The sequence below is a fragment of the Stomoxys calcitrans genome, chromosome 2 (genome assembly GCF_963082655.1).
Source record: "Stomoxys calcitrans chromosome 2, idStoCalc2.1, whole genome shotgun sequence".
Lineage (NCBI taxonomy): Eukaryota > Metazoa > Arthropoda > Insecta > Diptera > Muscidae > Stomoxys > Stomoxys calcitrans.
The window spans coordinates 209505435-209530820 of NC_081553.1; the positions used below are offsets into that span (position 1 = coordinate 209505435).

At 36.6% G+C, this 25386-nt stretch overlaps 5 protein-coding genes across 5 annotated transcripts in view; 1 reads left to right on the forward strand and 4 right to left on the reverse strand.

The window, feature by feature from the left end:
• Nucleotides 1-4181, reverse strand: part of LOC106084697 (uncharacterized) — an 8528-nt gene extending 4347 nt beyond the window's left edge. Inside the window, exon 1 of the mRNA XM_013248572.2 lies at nt 3873-4181. The gene's annotated coding sequence lies outside the window, so the exon portion shown is untranslated. The remainder of the gene's footprint in view (nt 1-3872) is intronic.
• The window catches only part of LOC106084710 (aquaporin), a 225974-nt gene that overhangs the window by 118089 nt on the left and 82499 nt on the right, over nt 1-25386 (reverse strand). The gene's annotated exons all lie outside the window — the stretch shown is intronic.
• On the forward strand, nt 9559-10855 carry LOC106084702 (32 kDa beta-galactoside-binding lectin lec-3-like). The gene is made up of 3 exons (XM_013248579.2): nt 9559-9699; nt 9762-10361; nt 10436-10855. Exons 1-3 carry the CDS (start codon nt 9608-9610, stop codon nt 10707-10709), a joined length of 966 nt encoding a protein of 321 aa, XP_013104033.1. The 5' UTR covers nt 9559-9607; the 3' UTR covers nt 10710-10855.
• On the reverse strand, nt 15660-17057 carry LOC106084699 (32 kDa beta-galactoside-binding lectin). Its single transcript, XM_013248575.2, has 3 exons — nt 16837-17057; nt 16039-16623; nt 15660-15972 (listed from the first exon to the last, which is right to left on the reverse strand). Exons 1-3 carry the CDS (start codon nt 16929-16931, stop codon nt 15678-15680), a joined length of 975 nt encoding a protein of 324 aa, XP_013104029.1. The 5' UTR covers nt 16932-17057; the 3' UTR covers nt 15660-15677.
• Nucleotides 22273-23499, reverse strand: LOC106084696 (uncharacterized). Its single transcript, XM_013248571.2, has 3 exons — nt 23383-23499; nt 22687-23262; nt 22273-22622 (listed from the first exon to the last, which is right to left on the reverse strand). The coding sequence occupies exons 1-3, from the start codon at nt 23475-23477 to the stop codon at nt 22349-22351; spliced, it is 945 nt and encodes a 314-aa protein (XP_013104025.2). The 5' UTR covers nt 23478-23499; the 3' UTR covers nt 22273-22348.

The following is a 25386-nucleotide window of genomic DNA, read 5'->3' on the forward strand; positions in this document are numbered from 1 at the left end:
ATCGGCATGACATTTAAAGTCGATCTAGCCATGTCCGTCCGTCCGTCTGACGAAATCACGATAGCGTTCGAACGAGTAAATCTAGCCTCTTGAAATTTTGCACAAATACTTCTAATTGATATTGGTCGTTGTGGATTGCAAATGGGCCTTATCGGTTCAGATTTGGACATAGCCCCCATATAACCCGATGCCCGGATTTGACTTCTTGATCATTTAGAAGCCTCCATTTTCATCCAATTTGGCTAAAATTTGAATTAAAGGCATAAGGAATGACTTCCAACATCCATGCCAAGTATGATATGAATCGGTCTATAAACAGATATAGCCCCCATATAAACCCATCCCCGGATTTGAATTCTTGAGCCCTTAGAAGCTTCAATTTTCTTCCAATTTGGCTAAAATTTGGATCAAAGGCATGAGGAATGACTTCCGACATCCACGCAAAGTATGATTCGAATCGGTCTATAAACAGATATAGCCCCCATATAAACCGATCCTCGGATTTGACTTCTTGACCCTTAAGAAACCTCAGTTTCCATCTGATTTGGCTGAAATTTGGAACAAAGACTTGAGTCAAGACTTCCGATATCCATGCCAAGTATGATCCGAATCGGTTTATGAACCGATAAATCGATCCCCGGATTTGAAATTTGAAACAAAGACTTGAGTTAGGACTTCCATCATCCAAAGTATGATCTAAATCGGTTTATAAACATATATGACCCTTTAGAAACCTCAGCTTCAATCCGATTTGACTGAAATTTGGATCAAAGACTTGATTTAAGACTTCCAATCTCCATACCAAGTATGATCCGAATCGGTTCATAAACAGATATAGCCCCCAATAAACCGATCCCGGATTTGACTTCTTCAGTCCTTAGAAGCTTCAATTTTCATCCCATTTAGCTGAAATTTGGAATTAATACTTGAGCATTCCAACCTTAATGCTAAGTATGATCCGAATCGATATATAAACAGATATAGCCCCCATATAAGCCGATTCCCGAATTTGACTTCTTGAATCTTTAGAAGCATCAATTTTCATCCGAATTGGCTGAAATTTGGCCCACACCACATGACGCACGCCAAGTTTTATCCGAATCGGTCAATATGGTGATATAGGCCCCCCTAAATAACGATATCCCTGTACTAAGGGGGTGTGTACCCAAGATTACGCCCGGCCGAACTTAGCACGCTTCTACTTGTCTTTACTCAGAAGCATCACTCTTCGGACTCAACTATAAATAGGTAATCCCTTATCATAACCACCACCATAAGATAGGGGGTTTATTTATTTAATCATTCCATTTGCAACACATCGAAATATCCATTTCCGTCTGTTGTTATCAGTCTACAGTCTTCAAAATTTGAGATACTGAGCTGAAATTTGGCACAGATACGTCTTATTGCTGCACGCGGGTTAATTTCTGAAAAGGGCCAAATCGGACCAGATTTGGATACGGCTGCCTTGTACACCGATCTGTCGATTTAGGGTCTAAAACCCATAAAAGCTTCAGTTATTACCCGATTTCGCTGAAATTTGAAACAGTGAATTTCTTTAAGCCTCCGAACATGCGACTCAAATTTGGTTCAGATCGGACTATATTTAGATATAGCTGCCATATAGACCGATCGGGCGATTTAGGGTCTGAACCCCATAAAATCTTTGGTAATTGCCCAATTTTGTTGAAATTCTAATTAGTCAGATTTTTTTAACCTCCTGACATCCGACTCGAATATGGTTCAGATCGGTCTATATATAGATATAGCTGCCATATAGACCGATCTGCCGATTTGGGGTCTGAAGCCCATAATAGCTTTATTTATTATCCGATTTTGACATTCTTGCTCGATTTGTCTCAGATCGGTTCGATTTGTCTCAGATCAAATTTCAGCGATATCGGACAATAAATGCGCCTATTAGTGGCCCAAGACATTAAAACGAGGGATCGGTGTATATGGCAGCTATATCCACTGTCATATACACCGATCACTCGATTTAATGTCTTGGACCCCTAATAAGCGCATTTATTGTCCGATATCGCTGAAATTTGAGACAGTAAGTTTTTTCAAGCCTCTCGACCCAAAATATGGTTCAGATCGGACTTTATGTAGATACAGCTGCCATATAGACCGATCTGCCGATTTAGGGTTTGAAACCCATCAAATCTTTAGACATTACCCGACTTCGCTGAAATTTTAAACAGTGAGTTATTCTAAGCCTCCTGACAACCGAATCGAATATGGTTCAGATCGGTCTATATTAATATATAGCTGCCATATAGTCCGATCTGCCGATTTAGGATCTAAAGGCCAATAAAAGCCGCAGTTATTACCCGATTTTGATAAAATTTGGGACAAAGAGTTATGTGAGGTTCATATTGGTTCAGATTGGGATATAGCTGCCATTTAGACCGATCTCTCGATTTAGGATTTTAGGCCCATAAAAGGCGCATTTATAATCCGATTTAGCTGAAATTTGGGACGGTGAGTTGTGTTAGGCCCTTCGATATCCATGTTTAATTTGTCTCAGATCGGTTCAGATTTGGATATAGCTGCCATTTAGACCGATCTCTCGATTTAAGTCTTTGGGCGCATTTATTGTCCCATGTCGCCGAAATTTGGGACAGCGAGTTTAGTTAAGCCCCTCGACATACTTCTGCAATATGGCTCAGATCGGTTCAGATTTGTATATAGCTGCCATATAGACCGATCTCTCTATTTAAGATCTAGTGCTCATAAAAATCGCATTTATTGTCCGATGTCACCGAAATTTGGAACAGTGATTTATGTTAGGTCCTTCACATCTTTCTGCAATATGGCCCAGATCGGTCCAGATTTGCATATAGCTGTCATATATCCCGATCTGCCGATTTAAGCTTTAAGGCTCATAAAAGGTGAATTTATTAACGATTTTCGTTGAAATTAGGCACAATGAGTTGTGTTAGATCCTTCAACTTCGTACCGAGTATGATTAAGATCCGCTTATATATCGATATAACTGCCATATAGACCGATCTCTCAATTTAGGGTCTTGGGCCCATAACAGGAGTATTTAATGTCGGATTTCGTTGAAATTTGGTATAGCGAGTTGTGTTATGCTCCTCGACATCCCTGTTCAATACGGTCCAGATCGGTACAAATTTGGATATAGCTGTTATATATATACCGAAGGAGATCGGTCTATATTTAGATATAACTGCTATGGGACCGTATTATGACAAAAGATAGGTAGGCATCCGAGCTGGTGGATATCCAAAGTTCAGCCCTGCCGAACTTAATGCCTTTTTACTTGTCTTTGAGTTAAAACTTTTATTGCTCAGCATTGATGGTTATGACAGAAGTCTCCCCATTGTATTGGGTTGCCCAAAAAGTAATTGCGGATTTTTCATATAGTCGGCGTTGACAAATTTTTTCAACGGCTTGTGACTCTGTAATTGCATTCTTTCTTCTGTCAGTTATCAGCTGTTACTTTTAGCTTGCTTTAGAAAGAAAGTGTAAAAAAGTATATTTGATTAAAGTTCATTCTAAGCTTTATTAAAAATGCATTTACTTTCTTTTAAAAAATCCGTAATTACTTTTTGGCAACCCAATATATAACTGAGTTGACTAAAAAAAACTTCACTTGTCATGAGATTTCATTCCAATTTGGTGAAATTTCTTTGTTACACGTGCGTCACGATTCAGTAATATCACTTGGCATCAATCTTAGCAGTGTAAGGTGTCGGTAGTTTGGCTTTTTTTAACTTTAGTTCTTATTTCATCTTGACCACTGCGTTAGTTTTGCACCTTAAGTACTATTTACATGCACTTATAATGTAAATTTTTTTTTTTTCACTTTCAAGGTTTTGTTTTTATCTACACCCACCTACCCAGTTTTATTGATTTTTTAAAAATTTTTGGGAATTTTTCTAAAACAACCGAGCAAACCGAAAATACTTCTTTAAATCAGCATTGTTTTTGGAATCACGATATTCTACTTCATCTACTTTTATTGCGACAACTTTCCAAAATCAGCTTAAATCAAAACCAATGACACGAGCACTACTCATATCGACAAATGATTTTATTTTTTTTCTTTTTTATGGTAAAGCACATCCATAAAAAGAATTTTTATTTAAAATAGAATTCTACAGAGGCAACTAGCGCTTATTGGTAACCACACCGAATTCAAACTGAGAACTGTGCTCAACTCGGTGATTTCGAGTTTACAAAGTGTAAAATTAAAATGAGTGAAGCAGCAAACTGAAAAAAAACGCTCAAAGATAGGCTACAAAATATAACTGAGTATGAATATTTACAAAAGTTGTTAATAATCTCCTCCATACGAGGGGGATGGAAGTTAAATACTTCTCCATTCTGTTGGTAGCACATCGTAATATAAGTCATAGACCATATATTCTTGATATATATACTTCATAACCAGGAAATTCCAAATAAATGTCCGTCCGTCCGTCCACGTGCCTTTCAAAAGACAAAATTTCAATAAAAATTTTTGATTGCATTGAATATATTTGATGTCAATGAAATATTTGCTAACAACAAAATTAGCAAAAATTTCAATGAAATTTTGTCTTTAGCGAACATTTCATTGAGATTTTTACTAAATTTCAAGATATATTTACTTAATTTCTATGAAGTTTTTACTAAATGCAATGAAATTTTTACTAAATTTTAATAAATCTTTACTAAAAATAAAATATCCTCTCAAAAGACAAAATTTCAAACAAATATTTGAATTTTAATTTCAATGAAATTTTTTCCATATGCCCAATCCCAATTAAATTTTTAGCTAAAGACAAAATTTCAATAAAAATTTTACTAAATTGCAAAAAAAAAAATCTCCTTATATATAAAAATTAATTTGTTTTTTTTTTATTTGTTTGTTTGTTACGTATAGACTCAAAAACGGCTGAACTGATTACCTTAAAATTTTCATAGATTGTGTAGGTTGGTCTGGAAGGAAACATAGGCTATATAATATTTTGATATCGTAAGGGGGGCGGACCCTCCCCTTTACCCCAAAAGTACTACCCAAAAATAAAAGTGTACCGATAGGGACAAAATGGGACTCAAATTAGGTCCAAGTAACTGGGGCCGCCCCAATTCCAAAACACCCTAAAATAGGTTTATTGGACGAGCATGACAATATGGGACTCAAATGAAAGATATTAGGGATTAGATTAGGAAGGAATAGGTTTTATAATTTTTTGATATCGGAAGGGGACGGACCCTCCTCCCTTACCCCAAAAATACCACCCAAAATCAAAAGTGGACCGATAAGGACAATATGGACATCAAATGAAAGGTATTGAAGAGTAGAATACGAATATGGTAATAAAAATTGGATCCAAGTACCCAGGAAGTCGCCCGAACCCCAAAACTTCTTAAAGCAGGTAAATTTAACGTCCATATCAATATGGGGCTTAAATGGAAGGTATTCGGGAGTAGATTAGGAATCAGATCGAAGTGTAAGGGTCACCCCACCCCCTAAAAACCCCCCAAATGGGCATATGATCCGTCATGACTATATGACACTCGGTTTCTTTGTTTATTTCCTAGAATCAACAACGGCTGAACCGATTTTCTTAAAATATTCACAGATTGTGTAGGTTTTTGTGGAAGGAAACATTGTTAATATAATGTTTAGATATCAGATGGGGCCGGACCTTCCCCCATACCCCAAAAATACCGCTCAAAATCAAAAGTCTCCCGATAGACACAATATGGGTATCAAAGGTATTATGGACTAGAAGACAAATATCGAATAAAAATTTTGTATCATTGTACTCATCGGGCCGTCCCAAGCGGAAAACTCACCTAAACAGATATATTCGACGTTCATGTCAATACGGGACTCAAGTAAAAAGTATTTTGCAGAAGATAGGAAACATGGCATATAAAATTAGGTCTAAGCAATGGGAGGTCACCCCACTCCAAAAAACCCCCATATGGGCAAATTAGGCATAGATATTTGGAACTCAAATAAAAGGCATTTGGTAGTAGATTACAAATATATCATTAAAATTTACGTTCAGGTCTAGGTGGCGCTTTTTCTTTTAAACTAGGTTCATTCACCCATTATGGCAATATGGGACTCAAATGAAAGGTATTTGAGAGTAGAAAACGAATCTGATATACAATTTTGGAGCCAAGTGTTTGGGGATGTGCCCTAAATCACCCCCTAAATTGAACTTCATTTCCGACTATGGCAATATGGAGCTCAAATCAACGGTATTTGGGAGTAAAAAACGAATTTGATATCTATTTTCAGGACATTTTCCAAACGGTTCACCCTTACCGACCATGGCAATATGGGACTCAAACTAAAGAATTTGGGAGTGAAGCACAAGTCGAAATGTCTGAGCTATCATTCCTCCCCCAAAAAGCACTTCTCATTAACCTAAAATGCGATTCGTTCGAAATTTTTATACCCTCCACCATGGGATGGAGGTATACTAATTTCGTCATTCTGTTTGTAACTACTCGAAATATTCGTCTGAGACCTCATAAAGTACATATATTCTTGATCGTCGTAACATTTTATGTCGATTTAGCCATGTCCGTCCGTCTGTCCGTGCGTCTGTTTGTCGAAAGCACGCTAACTTTCGAAGGAGTAAAGCTAGCCGCTAGAAATTTTGCACAAATACTTCTTATTAGCGTAGGTCGGTTGAGATTGTAAATGGGCCATATCGGTTTTGATATAGCTGCCAATAAGCCGATCTTGAGTCTTGACTTCTTGAGCCCCTAGACGGCGCAATTCTTATCCGATTGGAATGAAATTTTGCACGACGTGTTTCTCTATGACTTCCAACAACTATGCTAAAGTATGGTTCAAATATGTCAGTAACCTGATATAGCTGCCATATAAACCGATCTTGGGTCTTGACTTCTTGAGCCTCTAGAGGGCGCAATTCTTATCCGATTGGAGTGAAATTTTGCACGACGTGTTTCTCTATGACTTCCAACAACTGTGCTAAGTATGGTTTAAATCGGTTTGTAACCTGATATAGCTGCTATATAAACCGACCTTGGGTCTTGACTTCTTGAGCCTCTAGAGGGCGCAATTCTCGTCCGATTTGAATGAAATTTTACATGACGTGTTTTGTGGTGACATCCAACAACTACGTCAAGTAGGGTTCGAATCGGTCCATAACCCGATATAGCTGTCATATAAACCGATCTTGGGTCTTGATTTCTTGAGTCTCTAGAGGGCGCAATTCTTATCCGATTGAAATGAAATTTTGCACGACGTGTTTTGTTACGATATCCAACAACTGTGCCAAGTATGGCTCAAATCGGTTCATAAACTGATATAGCTGTCATATAAGCCGATCTTGGGTTTCGACTTCTTGAGTCTCTAGAGGGCGCAATTCTTATCCGATTTGAATGAATTTTGGCACGTAGTATTTTGTTATGACTTCCAACAACTGTACTAAGTATGGTTCAAATCGGTTTATAACCTTATATAGCTGCTATATAAACCTTGAGCCTCTAGAGGGCGCAATTCTTATCCGATTAGAATGAAATTTTGCACGACGTGGTTTGTTACGATATCCAACAATTGTGCTAAGTATGGCGCAAATCGGTCCATAACCTGATATAGCTGCCATACAAACCGTTCTTGGGTCTTGACTTCTTGAGCTTCTAGAGGGGGCAAATCCTATCCGATTTGGCTGAAATTTTGCATGACGTATTTTATTATGACTTTCAACAACTGTTCCAAATAAGGTTCAAATAGGTTCATAGCCTGATATAGCTGCCATATAAACCGATCTGGGATCTTGAATTCTTGAGCCTCTAGAGGGCGCAATTCTCATCCGATTTGGCTGAAATTTTGTACAACGGCTTCTCTCATGACCTTCAATATACGTGTCTAATAAGGTCTGAATCGATCAATAGCATGATACAGCTCCCATATATACCGATCTCCCGATTTTGCTTCTTGAGCCCCTACAAGGCGCAATTGTTATCCGAATGAACTGAAATATTACACAATGACTTCTACAATGTTCAGCATTCATTTATGGTCTGAATCGGACTATAACTTGACATAGCTCCAATAGCATAACAGTTCTTATTCAATATTCTATGTTTGCCTAAAAGATATACCGCGCATAGAACTCGACAAATGCGATTCATGGTAGAGGGTATATAAGATTCAGCCCGGCCGAACTTAGCACGCTCTTACTTGTTTAGCTCTCTTACAGTCACCTAAAACAAAACATGGTTTCTATTGTTGGGGTCGGGTGCCTCGGGGGCCACTCAACACTCGGCAAATGGATATATAGGCCAATCACGACAATGTAGGGCTCAAAATAAAGGTGCTTGAGAGTGAAAAACTAATTTGATATTCAATTGAAGAGCCATGTGTTTGGTGGTCGCCCTAAAATACCTTTCTAATCGGACTTATTTACCGACCATTGCAATATGTGACTTATATACAATAAAAGCCATTTGGGAGTAGAGTACGAAATTGATACTCATTTTTGGAACAAAGACCCTGGGGTTCACTCCACTCTCAAACAGAACTTATTTACCGTTCATGCCGATATGGGGCTCATATAAAATGTATTTTGAAAGTAGAGCACGAAGCTTATATTATTTACATGGCCACCCAGACACTTGGACCTTACCCACCCCCGAAATACCCCGTAAATAGGAAATAAGGTTGCCCAAAAAGTAATTGCGGATTTTTTAAAAGAAAGTAAATGCATTTTTAATAAAACTTAGAATGAACTTTAATCAAATATACTTTTTTACACTTTTTTTCTAAAGCAAGCTAAAAGTAGCAGCTGATAACTGACAGAAGCAAGAATGAAATTACAGAGTCAAAAGCTGTGAAAAAATTTGTCAACGCCGACTATATGAAAAATCCGCAATTACTTTTTGGGCAACCCAATATTTACCAAAGTGGTTATATGGGATTCAAAAGAAAGGCATTTGGGAGTAGAGTTAAATTTTACCCATGAACCGAGCAGGGGCAAATTTCTCACACATAAACGAGCGCTTTCCGATTCAAGTTTCAACTCAATGATAAGGGACCTATAGCCAAGTCCGAGCAGCGTGCCGCAGGGCGACACCACATTGGGAAGAATTTACATGACCTTGCATGGCTTGGTACCTCGCAAACCTTTCGCCACCATTAAGAGAGGATAACTACTGATTTAAATTTTTTCGATGTTCTCGCCAGGATTTGAATGTAGGCGTTCAGTGTCATAGGTGGACATGGGCTATAGTAGGACGAATTCGATATCCACATTCAAGGCGAAGTGTCCCCACCCTAAAAATACATTAGAGAATTAAAGAAAGCGCAGCGGAGCGGCCCGGCTAGTGTTTACTAAATTTTAATACATTTTTTACTAAAAATAAAATTCCAAAAAATTTTTTTTACTTAAACTTTTTTTAACTTCTGTTACCACCCTGTTGTTATATATTCTATAAAAAGTTCATCATTTCATTAACAATTGTGGTTTAGCTTGGTTAACCTAACCACTTGCAATGGAAAAAGTACCATAATGCTTAAAAAACGATAACGCGTTAGAAAGCATTTGAAGCTCACAGCAAACAGAACAATTTTTAAAACAAACTGTCATATGAATCTAATATGGCAGTGCTTTTTGAGGGAAAACTTATTCAAAATTTAGAATTTGGTCATATTTTGGAAATTGGTGGTAAGGCAGATAATGAAGAATCATGGTAAGTTCCCAAAAAAAAAGACTGCCATACAATTTCTTCTCTTAATTGCCAATTCTCCACAGGTTCAGTATTTCCTTGGCCACAGGCAAATGCAGCAGCAAAGCTGACTTTAGCTGTGATATAGGTTTCCAAATGACCACCAACCCCCTAGAGGAGAAAATCCTATTTAAGCAATTGATAAATATGCAAACACAGGAAGTGGATGACATCGATTTTGATCCTGCAGAATTTCGTCAATACTTTAAAATCCTTATTACCATGGATGAACAAAAATTCCATGTGTCCATCAATCGTCAATCTGTGACTTTTGTGCGTTATTGTCTGCCTTTGAATGCATTGAGTACTTTGAAGATTGAAGGTCATTTGATGGTCATCAAACAAGTGGATCACCGCAAATATTTTCCCACCCCATGGCCCTTAATACAAATCTCCGATGATAATTTGATGTTTAGTCAAGATCTGCCAATTACATTGCAAGCAGGCCATGTTATGGTTATGACCATGAAATTATTGGGCAAAACTAATGGCAGATTTAATTTGAATTTTCCCCATGGGGATAACAATAAGAGTCTAGTGGCCCATATAAGTGTACGTTTCGATAGAAGGACAATTGTTAGAAATGCCAAATTGCCTTTAATGACTTCAAATCCCTATAGACTGCAGTAGGTTAAAGAGATAAGCAAATTTAAGCAAACCAAATGTTTTATTTTTATTTTTATTTGTTTTTTTTCTCTAGGTATGGCATTGAGGAAACCTTGTGTGACTTTCCATTTGATGACTTATCGAAACCCTTTAAACTGGCTGTGGGCTTTACACCAAACTCCTTGAAAATGGCTAAGGATGGCATTTTCCTTTTTGAGTTTGCCTTCAGAAGTTCACATGTTTTATCTAGTATTACTGGTCTGAAGATTTTGGGCCTAAATGGCATGAGAGTTCGCCTCTATGCCTTGGACCATTTTCATTTGGATGATGTGCAATGTCAAGGATTTGAATCGTATTCGGATACGTAGTATGTGGGAAAGAAGAGTGAGAGAATAAGAGAGCGAGAGAGAGAGACCTATAGAGATTAATAATGTCATAGACTTATAAACTATCAGAAATAAAGAATTTGTGCTTCAAGTTTCAACTGTTCACATAACTCAAGTCAAGACCATAAGTGTGTACCCTTTGCTTTGAGAAAGGGTTTCATTAGTATTCTTTTCTCTAAGATAATAAAGGTTTAATACACCTTTCTTTTGAAGAGGTTATAAGGTAGCCTGTCCTTAAAGAATGGGTGGTTTAAGTAAACATTCCTTTAAGAAAGGGTAGTCTAAATACCATTTGAAACTCCATTTTCCTTTGAGAAAGGGAAGTTTTAGTACTTATCCTGTAAGACAGTGTGGATTTAGTACCGTTCCCTTTTGAAAAGCGCGATTTCAGTAACCTTTCTTTTCGGAAATGTAACCTTTCCTTTGAGTAACCCTTCCTTTGAGAGAGTGTTGCCTTGCCAAACTTTCCTTTACGTAAGGGTAGTTTTAGTCTACCCGTCTTTTGGGTAAAGGTAGTTTCAGTACCCTTTCCTTTAGGTAAAGGTAGTTTTAGTACACATTTCTTAAGGAAAGGGGGTAGTTCTAGTCAACCTTCCTTTAAGAAAGGGTAGTTCCAGTAAACCTTCCTTTACGTTTAGTTTCAATACACTTTCCTTTAGTAAAGGATAGTTTTAGTATACTTTTCTTTAGAAAAGGGTAGTTTCAGTACATTTTTCTTTAGGCTAAGTTCGTTTTGGTACATTTTCCTTTAAAAAATTATAGTTTTAGTACAATTCCTTAAAGAAAGGGTAGTTTTAGTACACTTTTCCAAAGGAAAAAATAGTTTTAGAACAGTTTTAGTACACTTTCCTTAAGAAAAAAGGAGTTTAAGTATACCTTCTTTAAAGAAAAAGTAGTTTTAGTACACTTTCCTACAGGAAAAAGTAGTTTTAGTACACCTTCCTTCAGAAAAAATTAGTTTTAGTACACCTTAGTTTAGGAAAAAGTAGTTTTAGTACATTTTCCTTAAGTAAAAGGGTATTTCTAGCAAACCCACCTTTACGAAAGGGTAGTTTTAGTACACTTTCCTCGGAATAGGGCAATTTTAGTACACTTTCCTTAAGGAAAGGGTAGTTTGCGTAGAACTTTCTTTTCTTTAGGATATGATAGTTTTGATACACTTTCCTTTAGGATAGAAAATTTTTGGTACAATTTTCTTTGGGAAAGGTTAGTTTCAGTACATTTTTTCTAAAGAAAAAATAGTTTTAGTACAGTTTTAGTACACTTTCCTTAAGAAAAAATGAGTTTAAGTACACCTTCTTTCAAGAAAAAGTAGTTTTAATACACTTTACTACAGGAAAAAGTAGTTTTAGTACACCTTCCTTCAGAAAAAATTAGTTTTGGTACAATTTTCTTTGGGAAAGGGTAGTTGTAGTACACTTTCCTATTGCCAAAGGTAGTTTAGCTTTAATATACTTTCCTTTAAGAAAGTGTAGTTTTAGTATACTTTACTTTAATAAAGGGTAGTTTTCCTACATTTTCCTTTGGGAAAGGGAAGTTTTTATACACTTTCCTTTAAAAAAATTTGGTTTTGGTTCACCTTCCTTTAGGAAAAAGTAGTTTTCGTACACTTTCCATAAAGAAAAAGTAGTTTTAATACAACTTCCTTCAGAAAAAAGTAGTTTTAGTACACCTTCCTTCAGGAGAAAGTAGTTTTAGTACACCTTCCTTTAGGAAAAAATAGTTTTAGTTCAATTTTTATTTTGGAAAGATTAGTTTGAGTAGACTTTCCTATTGAAAAGGGTAGTTATAGCACACTTTGATATTGGAAAGGGAAGTTATAGTACGCACTCCTTAAGAAAAGGGTAGATTAAGTACACTTTCTTTAAGAAAATGGTATTTTTAGTACACTTTTCTTTAGGAAAGGGTGGTTTTAATAAACTTTCGTTGAGGAAAAAGTAGTTTTAGTACACTTTCCTTTAAGAAAAAAATAGTTTTGATTCATTTTCCTTCAGAAGAAAGTAGTTTTAGTACTCTTTCCTTTATGAAAAAGTAGCTTTAGTATAATTTTCTTTAAAAAAAATTACTTTAGTACACTTTCCTTTAAGAAAAAATAGTTTTAGTACACTTTCTTCAGCAAAAGGTAGTTTTAGTATACTTTCCTTTACGAAAAATTATTTTAGTACACTTTCCGTTAGGAAATGGTAGTTTTAGTACTCTTTCCTTTGGAAAAAAGTAGTTATAGTACACTTTTATGCAGGAAAAAGTGGGTTCGGTACACTATCCTTTTGGAAAAGTAGTTTTAGTACACTTTCCTTAGGGAAATCGCTCAGAAAAGAGTATTTTTAGTACACTTTCCTTTAGAAAAGTTTAGTTTTAGTACACTTTCCTTTGGGAAAGGAGAGTTTAAGTACACCTTCCTTCATGAAAAGTTATTTTTAAAACACTTAGGCTAGGTTAGTTTTGGTACATTTTCCTTTATAAAATGGTAGTTTTAGTACAATTCCTTAACGAAAGGGTAGTTTTAGTACACTTTCCAAAAGAAAATCAGTTTTAGTACAATTTTCTTTAGGAAAAAGTAGTTTTAGTACACCTTCCTTAAAGAAAAGTAGTTTTAGTACACCTTCCTTCAGGAAAAAGTAGTTTTAGTACACCTTAGTTTAGGAAAAAGGAGCTTTAGTAAGTTTTCCTTCACGAAAGGGTAGTTTTAGTACACTTCCCTTAAGGATAGGGAAGTTTCTGTACGCTTTCCTCGTAATAGGGCACTTTTAGTACACCTTCCTTGAGGATAGGGTAGTTTGCGTACAACTTTCTTTAAGAAAAAGTAGTTTTAGTACAATTTTCTTTAGGAAAAAGTTGTTTTAGTACACTTTTTTTGGGAAAGGATAGCTTTAGTACACCTTCCTCCATGAAAAGTTATTTTTAAAATACTTTCCTTTTGGAAACGGTAGTTTTAGTACACTTTCCTTTACTGAAGGGTAATTTTAGTACACTTTTCTCTACGAACGCGTAGTTTTAGTACACTTTTTTTCAAAAGTGTCGTTTTAGTACACTTTTCCTTACAGTTTCCTTTAGGATGGTGTAATTTTATTGCACTTTCCTATTCCAAAGGATAGTTATAGTACCAGTACTTTTCTTTAAGAAGAGGTATTTTTACTACATTTTCCTTTGGGAAAGGGTAGTTTTAATACACTTTCCTTTAAGAAAAAGTATTTTTAGTACAATTTTCTTGTTCAAGTACACTTTCCTTTGGGAAAGGGTAATTTTGGTATACTTTCTTTTAAAAAATGGTTGTTATAGTATACTTTCCTTTAGGAAAAGTGGTTTTAGTATACTCTTCTTTAGGAAAAGTAGTTTTAGTACTCGAGAAGAAGAGAAGAAGAGTATTTTTAGTACACTTTTCTTTAGAAAAGAGTAGTTAGTACACTTTCCTTTTGGGAAAAAGTACACTTACCCCAAGGGAAATGTAGTTTTAGTACCCTTTTCATTATGAAAGGGTTGTTTAAAAACAGTTTTCTTAAGGAAGGTGTAGTTTTAGTACACTTTCCTATTCCAAGGGTAGTTAGAAAGGTTAGCTTTCATTTAAGAAAGTGGAATATAGTGTAATTACCTTTAAGAAAGGTTAGTTTTACTGCATTTTCCTTAAGGAAAAAGTAGTTTCGGTTCACTTTTCTTTAGAAAAAGGTAGTTTTAGTACACCGTCCTTTAGGAAAAAATAGTTTTAGTACTTCTTCCTTTAGAAAAACGTAGTTTTAGTACACTTTTTTGGGAAGCCTAGTTTGAGAAAACTTTCCTATTGGAAAGGATAGTTTGAGAACACTTTCCCATTGGAGAGGATAGTTAAAGTACACTTTCCATTGGGAAAGGGAAGTTATAGTACGTATTTCCTTAGAAAATGATAGTTTTAGTACACTTTTCTTTAGGAAAAGGTATTTTTAATACACTTTCCTCTAGGAAAGGTTAGTTTTAATACAGGTTAGTTTAGGAGAGGGTAGTTATAATACACTTGCTTTTAGGAAAAAGTAGTTTTCGCACCCTTTTCTTCTGGAAAAAGTAGATATGGTTCACTTTCCCTTAGAAAAAATAGTTTTAGTACACTTTCCTTTAAGAAAAATTAGTTAAAGTACACTTTTCTTTAGGAAAAAGTAGTTTAAGTACACTTTTCTTTAGGAAAAAGTAGTTTTAGTACACTTTTCTTTGGAAAAAGTAGTTTAAGTACACTTTCCTTTTGCAAAGATTATTTTAAGCACACTTTCCTTTAGTAGACGGTAGTTTTAGTGCACTTTTCTTTAGTAAAGTGTAGTTTAAGTACACTTTAGGGAAGTTTTAGTACACCTTCCTTTAGGATAGGGAAGTTTTAGTACACTTTCCTTAAGATATGGATGTTTTAGTACACTTTCCTTTAGGATAGGGTAGCCTTAGTACACATTCTTTTAGTAAAGGTAACTTCTTTTAGATAAAGTGTTGTTTTAGTACGCTTTTTTGGGAATGGAAAGGAACTGAACTATTCCAAGGAAAGGGGTGCTAAAACTCACCCCTTTCTTTAGAAAAGTTCAGTTTTAGTACTGCTTTATTTGTGGAAAGTTTTGTTTTGGCACCATTTTCTTTGAGAAAGTTTAGATTTATTGCCTTTTTCTTTGGGGAAGTTTAGTTATAGTATTCCTCCTTTCGAAAAGAGTCGTTTTAGCACCCTTTTAAGGCACCTTTTTAGCACCCTTCTAAAAAATACTTTAAGTAACTTTTCATTTACTTTTAGTACCATTTTCTTTGAATAAAATTTGCTTTGCCACCCTTTCCTCTGGTTTTATTACCCTTCTTTAGGGAAACCCCACATTTGGTACCCTTTCATTTGGAAAATTGTAGGTTTAGAACTCTTCACATTGGAAAAGTTATCCTTTTTTTGGAGAAAGGATAACATTACCTAACCCTCCTGAAAAAATGCTTCACCAATAATTACATATTTTTAAAAATTTAATACTCATTTTCCAAACAATCCAAAATGGAATAACTTTCAAATCCATGACACATATCATCCTCCATTTGAATGTGATCAAGTTGACTGACTACCATTTGGACACCATTGACACCAAACAATTTTAGGCCACCGATTAAGGGCAATATATGGGGAGATCGCCATTTGAATCCAAAAAGTATTTGCCCATCTTTTGCTAGAATCAGTTGCTTATCGGTAAAGGCAAATGCAAGTCTGAAGGGTTTTAGAAAATCCTCAAAGGGGAAATTGCCACCTTTTTCCTCATCGCCAAATCTGAAAATTTAAAAAAAAAAGATAAAATCGAGATGATTCTTTTTATCTCAGGGATCAAAAACTTACTTGTAATGTTCCTCCACGGCTATGGTTTTGCTTGTTCTCACCAGTGTCTTGGTGTCAAAACGAACACTCATATGGAACTCTTGCCTTTCCATGTCCGTTATATTCCTTAACTGGGTAACAAAACGGCCATTTTCATTGCCCTGTAGCTTGCAAGTGATTACCATGATGTGGCCAGATTTAAAAGGCATTGGAACATCACCACTAAACTGCAAACGCTCTTCCACCACCTGAATGGGAGGCCAAGAATAGGGAAAATATTTCCTATGATCCACCTGACGAACACAATCCAAATCACCATCGATTTCCAACACAGTCAACAGAGATAGACGCAGCCGATATTTGTAAAAATCTAAATGGGCCTTATTAACGCTGATATGGAATTTCTCATCGGCCATGGCAATATAGATTTTGAACTCCTTCATCAAGGCGGAGGTCTCATAGGCTTTTGACTCTTCATCACACCATTCACCGTTCAGATGTTTCCGCAGAACAATAACATTTTTGTTAAAGTTAACCAATATTTGAAGGCCCACGTTAAGATCATCCGCCGAAACATCAGTTGAAGATTTTAGGGATATGGAAAAACTTAAAAAAAAACCACAAATATTAGATATAATTAAAAAATAAAAAAAAATTGTTGTTTTTTATATTGAGATACTGCTAAAGGCTGAAGAGTTTCCTTCAATAAATTCCTCTAATTTTTTACTAACTTTATTCCAATATATCTTGCTTTCTTACTCCTATTGCCTAAGTACTTCAAAATCTATACTTTTTCATACTAAGCCTGACTGTTTTTACCTTTGAGCCTCCTCCTTCGCTTTACCGCAAATTTCCAAAACATGACCAAATCGTAGATTCTCAGCAAAATTTCCTCGAAAAACTACCATAGACATTTTGCTCAGTTCCAGCTGTGTTCCGGAGCAATCGACGATTATTCTACAACTAGCACAACAGCGAAATGCTAAGTCACTGGTCAATGCAACTCGTCAGCAAAATTTGTAAACTAAATGCCGTAGAGGCTAGAGCTATGTTTACACTACAAAATTATTTTTATACTTTCTTTGTGGCTTGGCTGGAGAAACATTATCGCTGCCAAAGGTCCATAAATGGAGAAGCACGTCACTGTGACTCACAGACAAAATAACGTGGTATGTTTATTAAGGCAAAACAGTTTATAATTGAAAGAAAACTAAATAGTTCGATTGCCCTAAACAGATTTTTATACGAAAAAGCTTTTAAAGCTTTCCCTAAGAAATAGTAGTTTTAGTACCCTTTCCTTAAGAACAGGGTAGTTCTGTTATTCTTTTTATTTGGGAAAGGGTAGTTTTAGTACTATTTACTTTAGGAAGGGGAAGTTATAGTACACTTTCCTTTGGAAAAGGGGAGATTGAGTTGGAAAAGGGTAGTTTTAGTACCCTTTCTTCGGCAAAGGGTAGTTTGAGTACCCGTTCCTTTGGAAAAGGGTAGTTACCCTCTGGCAAAGAGTAATTATGTCACCCTATCTTTCTGGAAAGGGTAGTTATGGAGATTGAGTTGAAAAAGGGAAGTTTTAGTACCATTTCTTTGGCAAAGGGTAGTTATAGTACCCTTTCCTTTGGGAAAGTGTAGTAATGGTACCCTTTCCTTTGGGGAAGTTAAGTTATAGTACACTTTCCTTTGGGAAAGTTAACTATATTGCCCTTTCCATTGGGATAGGGTAGTTATAGTACCCTTTCCGTTGGGAAATTGTAGTTATGATACCCTTTCCTTTGGAATAGGGTAGTTATGGCATCCTTTCGTTTGGGAAAGGATATTTATGGTACCATTGTATTATGGTACCCTTTCCTTTGGGAAAGGGTATCTTTGGTACCATTGCATTACCCTTTATATTTGGAAAGGGTAGTTGTAGTACCCTTTCCTTTGGAAAAGGGTAGTTGTAGTACCCTTTCTTTTTGAAAAGGGTAGTTATGGTACCCTTTCCTTTGAGAAAGGGTAATTGTGGTACCCTTTCTTTTGGTAAAGGGTAGTTTTGTTACCCTTTCAATTGGGAAAGGGTTGTTATTTTACCCTTCCCATTGGGAGAGGGTAGTTATGTTACCCTTTCCATTGGGAAATTGTAGATATGATACACTTCTATTCTTGAAGGGTAGCTATGGTACCCTTTTCTTTGGGAAAGGGTATTTATTGAACCCTTTTCTTTGGGAAAGGATAGTTATGGTACCATTTTTTGATTCGGAAAGGGTAGTTATGATGCTCTTTCCTTTGGGAAAGGGTAGTTATGGTACCCTTTCCTTTGGGAAAGGGTAGTTTTGTTACACTTTCAATTGGGAAAGGCTAGTTTTGTTACCCTTTCAATTGGGAAAGGTAGAGTTATCTTACCCTTTCCATTGGGAAAGAGTAATTTTGGTACCCCTTCCTTGGGAAAGTGTAATTATGGTACCCTTTCCATTGGAAAAGGGTAGTTATGGTACCCTTTCCTTTGGGAAAGGGTAGTTATGGTACCCTTTCCTTTGGGAAAGGGTAGTTATTATACCCTTTCCTTTGGGAAATGGTAGTTATGTTACCCTTTCAATTGGGAAATGGTAGTTTTGTTACCCTTTCAATTGGGAAAGGCTAGTTTTGTTACCCTTTCAATTGGGAAAGGGTAATTATGGTACCCTTTCCTTTGGGAAAGGGTAGTTATGGTACCCTTTCCTTTGGGAAAGGATAATTATGGTACCCTTTCCTTTGGGAAATGGTAGTTTTGTTACCCTTTCAATTGGGAAAAGCTAGTTTTGTTATCCTTTCAATTGGGAAAGGGTAATTATGGTACCCTTTCCTTTAGGAAATGGTAATTTTGTTACCCTTTCAATTGGGAAAGGGTAGTTGTAGTAACCTTGCCTTTGGGAAAGGGTATAAACAGCACCCTTTCCTTGGAGAAATGGTAGTTATAGTTCCCTTTCCTTTGGGAGAGGATAGTAGCAGCACTCTTTCCTTTGTGGAAAGTAGTTATAGCACCCTTTCCTTGGGGAAAGTTAATTATATTGGGTTGCCCAAAAAGTAATTGGGGATTTTTTAAAAGAAAGTAAATGCATTTTTAATAAAACTGAGAATGAACTTTAATCAAATATACTTTTTTTCTAAAGCAAGCTAAAAGTAACAGCTGATACTGACAGAAGAAAGAATGCAATTACAGAGTCACAAGCTGTGAAAAAATTTGTCAACGCCGACTATATGAAAAATCCGCAATTACTTTTTGGGCAACCCAATAACATCCTTTCCTTTGACAATGGTAGCTATAGCACCCTTTCCTTTAAAAAAGAGTAGTTATAGCACCCTTTCCTTAAAGAAAATATAGCTACAGTGCCTTTTTCTTTGGGAAAGATCCTACGGCTTTGGAAAATTAGTTCGTTTGTCCGTTCGCAGGCTCAAATTCATGTTCTTGTGGTCGTTTCAAGAGTTTACGAATTGCTTAGTTAAGAAAGTTTTTTTGTCACAGAACACAATGTTCGGAAATCTTCCATGTTCGTGCAAGAGCAGCATCTCCTAAACTCTTTCGATCCTACCTTTTTTTGGTTTGGTGTATAATCGAGAACCTCTGATAGTCACTACGGCGGTGATTTCATTGAATTCGTGCCTTCGAACCATTGTAGGTTTTGTTACAGTTTTTTATTTTAGACCACCGCCGTGGTGTTTGACAATGCTATCTGATATGATTATAATGATTTGTTGTGTGATATACACACATTTTGTTCACTTTGCGGTATTAGAATGCGCCAACAAAAGTCGATTTTTATTCTTCAACCAAATAAAACGCTTTCTTTCTTTTAAAATAAACTCAGAAGCAGGTGCTCACGTAGTTGACATTTCTTGTTTAAAAGAAACACCCATATGATCTTGGTAACACTTCGTATCTGCTACCCTGTAGTATAGAAGTAGTTTGCGAATTTATACTTGATTTCACTTGATATATTTATTCATTTTCCCGGAATTTTCCCTGCGGGTAAATTGAATGTTATGGGTATATGAGGTGTGTAAATTAGTTTTTGGTGTCTTTAGCAATATTTTTGTCATGGAGAACTAAAGACCATGGTAGGGCGGGCAAAGTGCAGGAGCACAACGTCAAGCTCCTATCATGAAAGAGTGTGTTAAGAATTTTTATGATCGTTTTTCTTTATTGTTTTGAGTTCAGACATGTTTATGTTCGTCCCTCGGGGTAATGTTGTCATATTGAAATCCTCCCAAAAAATAGACCGTAAGCCACCGGTGGGCAATTTGACGCCGCATAAACGAGTAACAATATGGAATATAGCTTTTAACAATATATTGTATTATTGTCTGCGGAAGAAAAAGGTATTAAAGTTGTCGCTAATGCTGATGAGGTGGCAACAATCGGTAAGGGCAAGTTTCCAAGCAATCCTAGAGTTATATTGGGTTGCCCAAAAAGTAATTGCGGATTTTTCATATAGTCGTCAGTTATCAGCTGTTACTTTTAGCTTGCTTTCGAAAAAAAGTGTAAAAAAAGTATATTTGATTAAAGTTCATTCTAACTTTTATTAAAAATGCATTTACTTTCTTTTAAAAAATCCGCAATTACTTTTTGGGCAACTCAATACTTCAGCAAGCTCTAGTTGCGACATTCAATTGGGCTACCGAAAGTGGGTTAGGCGTAAAGGCATAAGTAGATCCTTTCACCAGCAGATACATGTTGCCTACAGTGGCACCTTTCTGCTTGGAAGGAAAGAATGTTCCATTTACTGCGAAAACTGGACAGGAAATTGAGCTTCAAATCAAATATTTTTGGAAAGGGCAAGAAAGACAACTCTTGCCCTAGACACAAGCAGCAGAGCCATTGGCAAAAGATGGGCGTTAAAACCGTCATGAATCACATGACATGCTCTGTTGCTGGTTATATACTGCAGTTGTTAGACTTATAATGCTATATGGTGTTGCAGTCTGGTGGACAAATGCAAAATGCAAATTTGCCCATGCATATTCCATTAAGGAACTGCAAACTTCTTCTTCTCACATATCACTGAGTGCTGTCCGATTCAAGTTTAAGCTCCCTATCCCAGTCCGAAAGGAGTGCCGCAATGCAACACCTCTTTGGAGAAAAGTTTTTACATGGCATAGTACCTCACAAGTGTCGCCTGCATTGTTAGGGAATAACCATCGCTGACAATTTTTTTTGATGTTCTCGCTTTGATTCGAACCCAGGCGTTTAGTGTCATAGTTGGACATGCGCTATGGTGGCCTCCGTCTGGTGGACGGCGCTTCAAAAGTCCAACTACTGTTCACTACTCAGCCGGAACCGAAGAATGAATTGTTCGTGCATCACAGCTGCACTGAGAACGACACTATCTGATGCACAGAATTTAATGCTCATGCCTCATACCTCTGGACATTGTCACTAGACAAATTGCTGCGACCACTGCTGTGAGCCTAGGCGAGCTTTCTCTTTGGTCATGTGACGGCTGCGGATAAAATGTCCGATGTTCCAGGCGGTGTGGATTACGCATCGCCTGAGCCGCTTTTTGATAAAAGGTACAGTACTCATATTACTGATAGAACCAATTGGGACTACAATTTTCTAGGTAATAGGAGTTACATAGACTTCTTTACGGGTGGTTCCAAGCTATACTCTAAAGAACTAAAACCGGTCATGTCGAGAAGGTTACGCGACACTGCAGTGTGTATCAAGCGGAGATCCTTGCAATTAAAGAATGTATTGAGTTGCCCAAAAAGTAATTGCGGATTTTTCATATAGTCGGCGTTGACAAATTTTTTCACAGCTTATGACTCTGTAATTGCATTCTTTCTTCTGACAGTTATCAGCTGTTAATTTTAGCTTGCTTTAGAAAAAAATTATAAAAAAAAGTATATTTGATTAAAGTTCATTCTAAGTTTTATTAAAAATGCATTTACTTTCTTTTAAAAAATCCGCAATTACTTTTTGGGCAACCCATACATTAAAATCAAAGTTTGTGAGACTTCTCAGTACGCTCTCCAAGCATTTCCCCTTATCGTATATGAAAATCCTTCTGTGAGGAGGCACAAACGTTATTTACATACCAGTAGCACACTTAGCACGGATGTTGGAAGCCATGACAAAACACTCTATGCAACTTTTGAGTCAAATCGGACAAAAATTTGAGACTTCTAGGGGCCCAAGACATTACACCGGGAGACCGATTTGTACAAGGATTTAGACCCTTTGATGGCACGATCGTTGGAAGTCGTAACATCGGTTAATCGGTCAGTCAAGTCGAAGGCCACTTAAATGGTCTTAAGAATATCATATTTATTATAACAAGTGTTTATAATCAGTGTTTCAATAAGACTCGTATGTGTGTTACAATACAGAAAAATGTTCAAATGCACGGCACAAATCATCCTCCATTTGAATATGCTCAAGTTGACTGACCACAATTTTGACGTCATCGCTAGCATCCAGTTTTAAGCCAGCAATCAAGGGCAATACATCAAAAGTTCGCCAATGGAATGCAAAAAGAAGTTTCCCATCTTTGGCTACCTTCAATTCCTTATCGGTAAAAGCAAAGGCAAGTACAAAGGCTTGGGAGAAATCAGTAAATGGAAAGCTGCCACTTCTTTCTTCCTCGCCAAATCTAAAGTAAATATAATTCATTGATAAGTAACAATAAAGGGGGGGAAAGGACACCAATAACTTACATATAGTGATCCTCCTTTAGTCTATTTTTGGCATTCCTCACTAAGGCATTGTAACCAAAGCGAACGCTCATATGAAATTCTTCCCTTTCCATGTCCCTTATATTCCTCAAACGGGTAACAAAAGTACCATTTGCATTGCCATGCAGTGTCATGGCGACCTTAATGACATGGCCAGCCCTAAAGGACATTGGTATCTCAGCACTAAATTGCAAACGCTGCCTCTCCACCGCCTGACTGGGTGGCCATAAGTAAGGAAAATATTTCCTATGGTCCAACTGGCGAATATAATCCAAATCACCATCGATTTCCACAATAGTCATCAATGATGGATGCTTGCGGTATTTGTAATATTCCAAATGGCTCTTATTTATGTTGATATGGAAATTCTCTTCGCCCATGGCGATATAGATTTTAAAATCGCTTTTGAAGACAGAGGTGTCAAAGTTTCGTGGCACTTCATCACTCCATTCACCGTTCAAGCAGTTCTTTAGAAAAAATTTATCATCGTGAAAAATCACAACAATTTGAAGGCCCACATACTGATCATGCTTTGAAGATTTCAGGGATATGCGAAAACTGAAAAGAAGAAAACAAAAATCATAATTTAAATTCAAAAAAATAATTTAAATTATTTAAAAAAAATTAAATCCATCATTTTTGTTTTATATCTATGCTTGGCATTTAATTTTTAAGTACCTCTCTGCATTATTCTTCGCTTTACCGGAAATTTCCAAAATATGACCAAATCGCAAATTTTCAGCTAATTTTCCGCGAAAAGCAACCGCACACATTCTACTTGACACTAAATCTCTATGTAGCCAAGTGGAATGAGCAAATCACAAAAACATTTTTATACTCACCACCATAGGATAGGGGTATATTCATTTAGTCATTCCGTTTGCAACACATCGAAACATAAATTTGCCGACCCTACAAAGTATATATATTTCGGATCGTCGTAAAATTCTAAGACGATTTAACCATGTCCGTGTGTCTGTCCGTCTGTCTGTCCGTCCATCTGTCCGTCCGCCCGTCCGGCTGTCCGTCCGTCTGTTGTAATCACTCTACAGGCTTTAAAAATTAAGATATTGAGTTGAAATTTGGCACAGATACGTTTTTTTTGACGCACGCTGGTTAATTTCTTGAACGGGCCAAATCGGACCATATTTGGATATAGCTGCTGTATAGACCGATCTGCCGATTTAGGGTCTGAACCCCATAAAAGCTTCATCTACCACCGGATTTCGCTGAAATTTGAGACAGTATATTGTTTCAAGACCCACAATATCCGACCCATATATGCTTCAGATCGGACCATATTTGGATATAGCTGCCATATAGACCGATCTGCCGATAAAGGGTCTGAAGCCCATAAAATCTTTTTTTATCCGATTTCGCTGAAATTTGAAAAAGTGCGTCCTTTTAGGCCTCCCGACATCCAACCGAAATATAGTTCAGATCCGACAATATTGAAATATAGCTGTTGTATAGACCAATATGCCGATAAAGGGCCTGGAACCCATAATAGCTGCATTTATTACCCGATTTCCCCGAAATTTGAAAAAGTGAGTTGTTTTAGGACTCCCGACATCCGACCTAGGTATGAATCAGATCAGACTATTCAGGTATAACTGTCATATAGACCGATCTTCTAGTTTAGATTCTTAATCCCATAAAAAGCAGATTTCTTGCCTGATTTCGCTGAAACTGTTACTTGTATGTGAGTTTTCGGGTCCTGAATAAAATATGATCGACAGCAGCCCCTATTTAGATATAACTATGGACATAACAGTGATCCTCGGTGGTGGGTATCCAAAGTTCGCCACGGCCGAACTTAACACGTTTTTACTTATTTTTGTTTACCCTGCACCATAGGAAATGGGCATAGTAATTCAGTCATGACGTTTGATCTGCCATCCATTTATTCTTGATGCACGGGACAAGGTTCTATGCAGTTTTTCAATAGGTTTCATATATTGAAAGTAGTATGTATGTTGACTCGGTGGTGTAAGGTATTATAGAATCGGCTCCGCCCGACTTTTTCCTTTCCTTACTGGTTTTATACTTTTTTTGGTTCTTGGCTACAAAAAGAAATATGGTGAAGGGTATGTGAGATTCGGCTCAAACGAATTTAGCACGTTTTACTTGGCGACGATTGGCTGTAAAAAAGTTTTATAAATACTGAGTCATATAAAAATAGAAAAGCAATTCAGTGAGCATTTTCAATAATTATACACCCAAAGAGATAAGTTTGCTAATGTCTACTGATTTTAAATTGCATTTTTTATCTTGAATTGAATTGAAGTATTTCGGCATTTCAGAACGTTCAATCATTGAATAAATATGTTGCGTTTTTCCTCTTTTAGTTCTGTCACTCGAATTGAAAGATGACACCACATGTTTCAATAAACGACGATAGTAAGTGGCGATAAGATAAGCCGCTTAGCTTATCGGGGATAAAGTATTTCTCCATACAAACTAAGCGAGAAATCCGCTCAATGGGTAAATAAAACACCCATATTATTCCAAAAATGTTTGGGGTTTTTACTAACAAATTTCTCCGAGTGTAGAAAAGAGATTAATAAAACGCAAACTGTTTGTATTGCAACGTGCAAAAAGAGGAATACAAACAACACTAGCAACCACTCGCGTAGCATAACTGTTGTTAAACTCCTCACTATTATTGTAAATACCACCCTG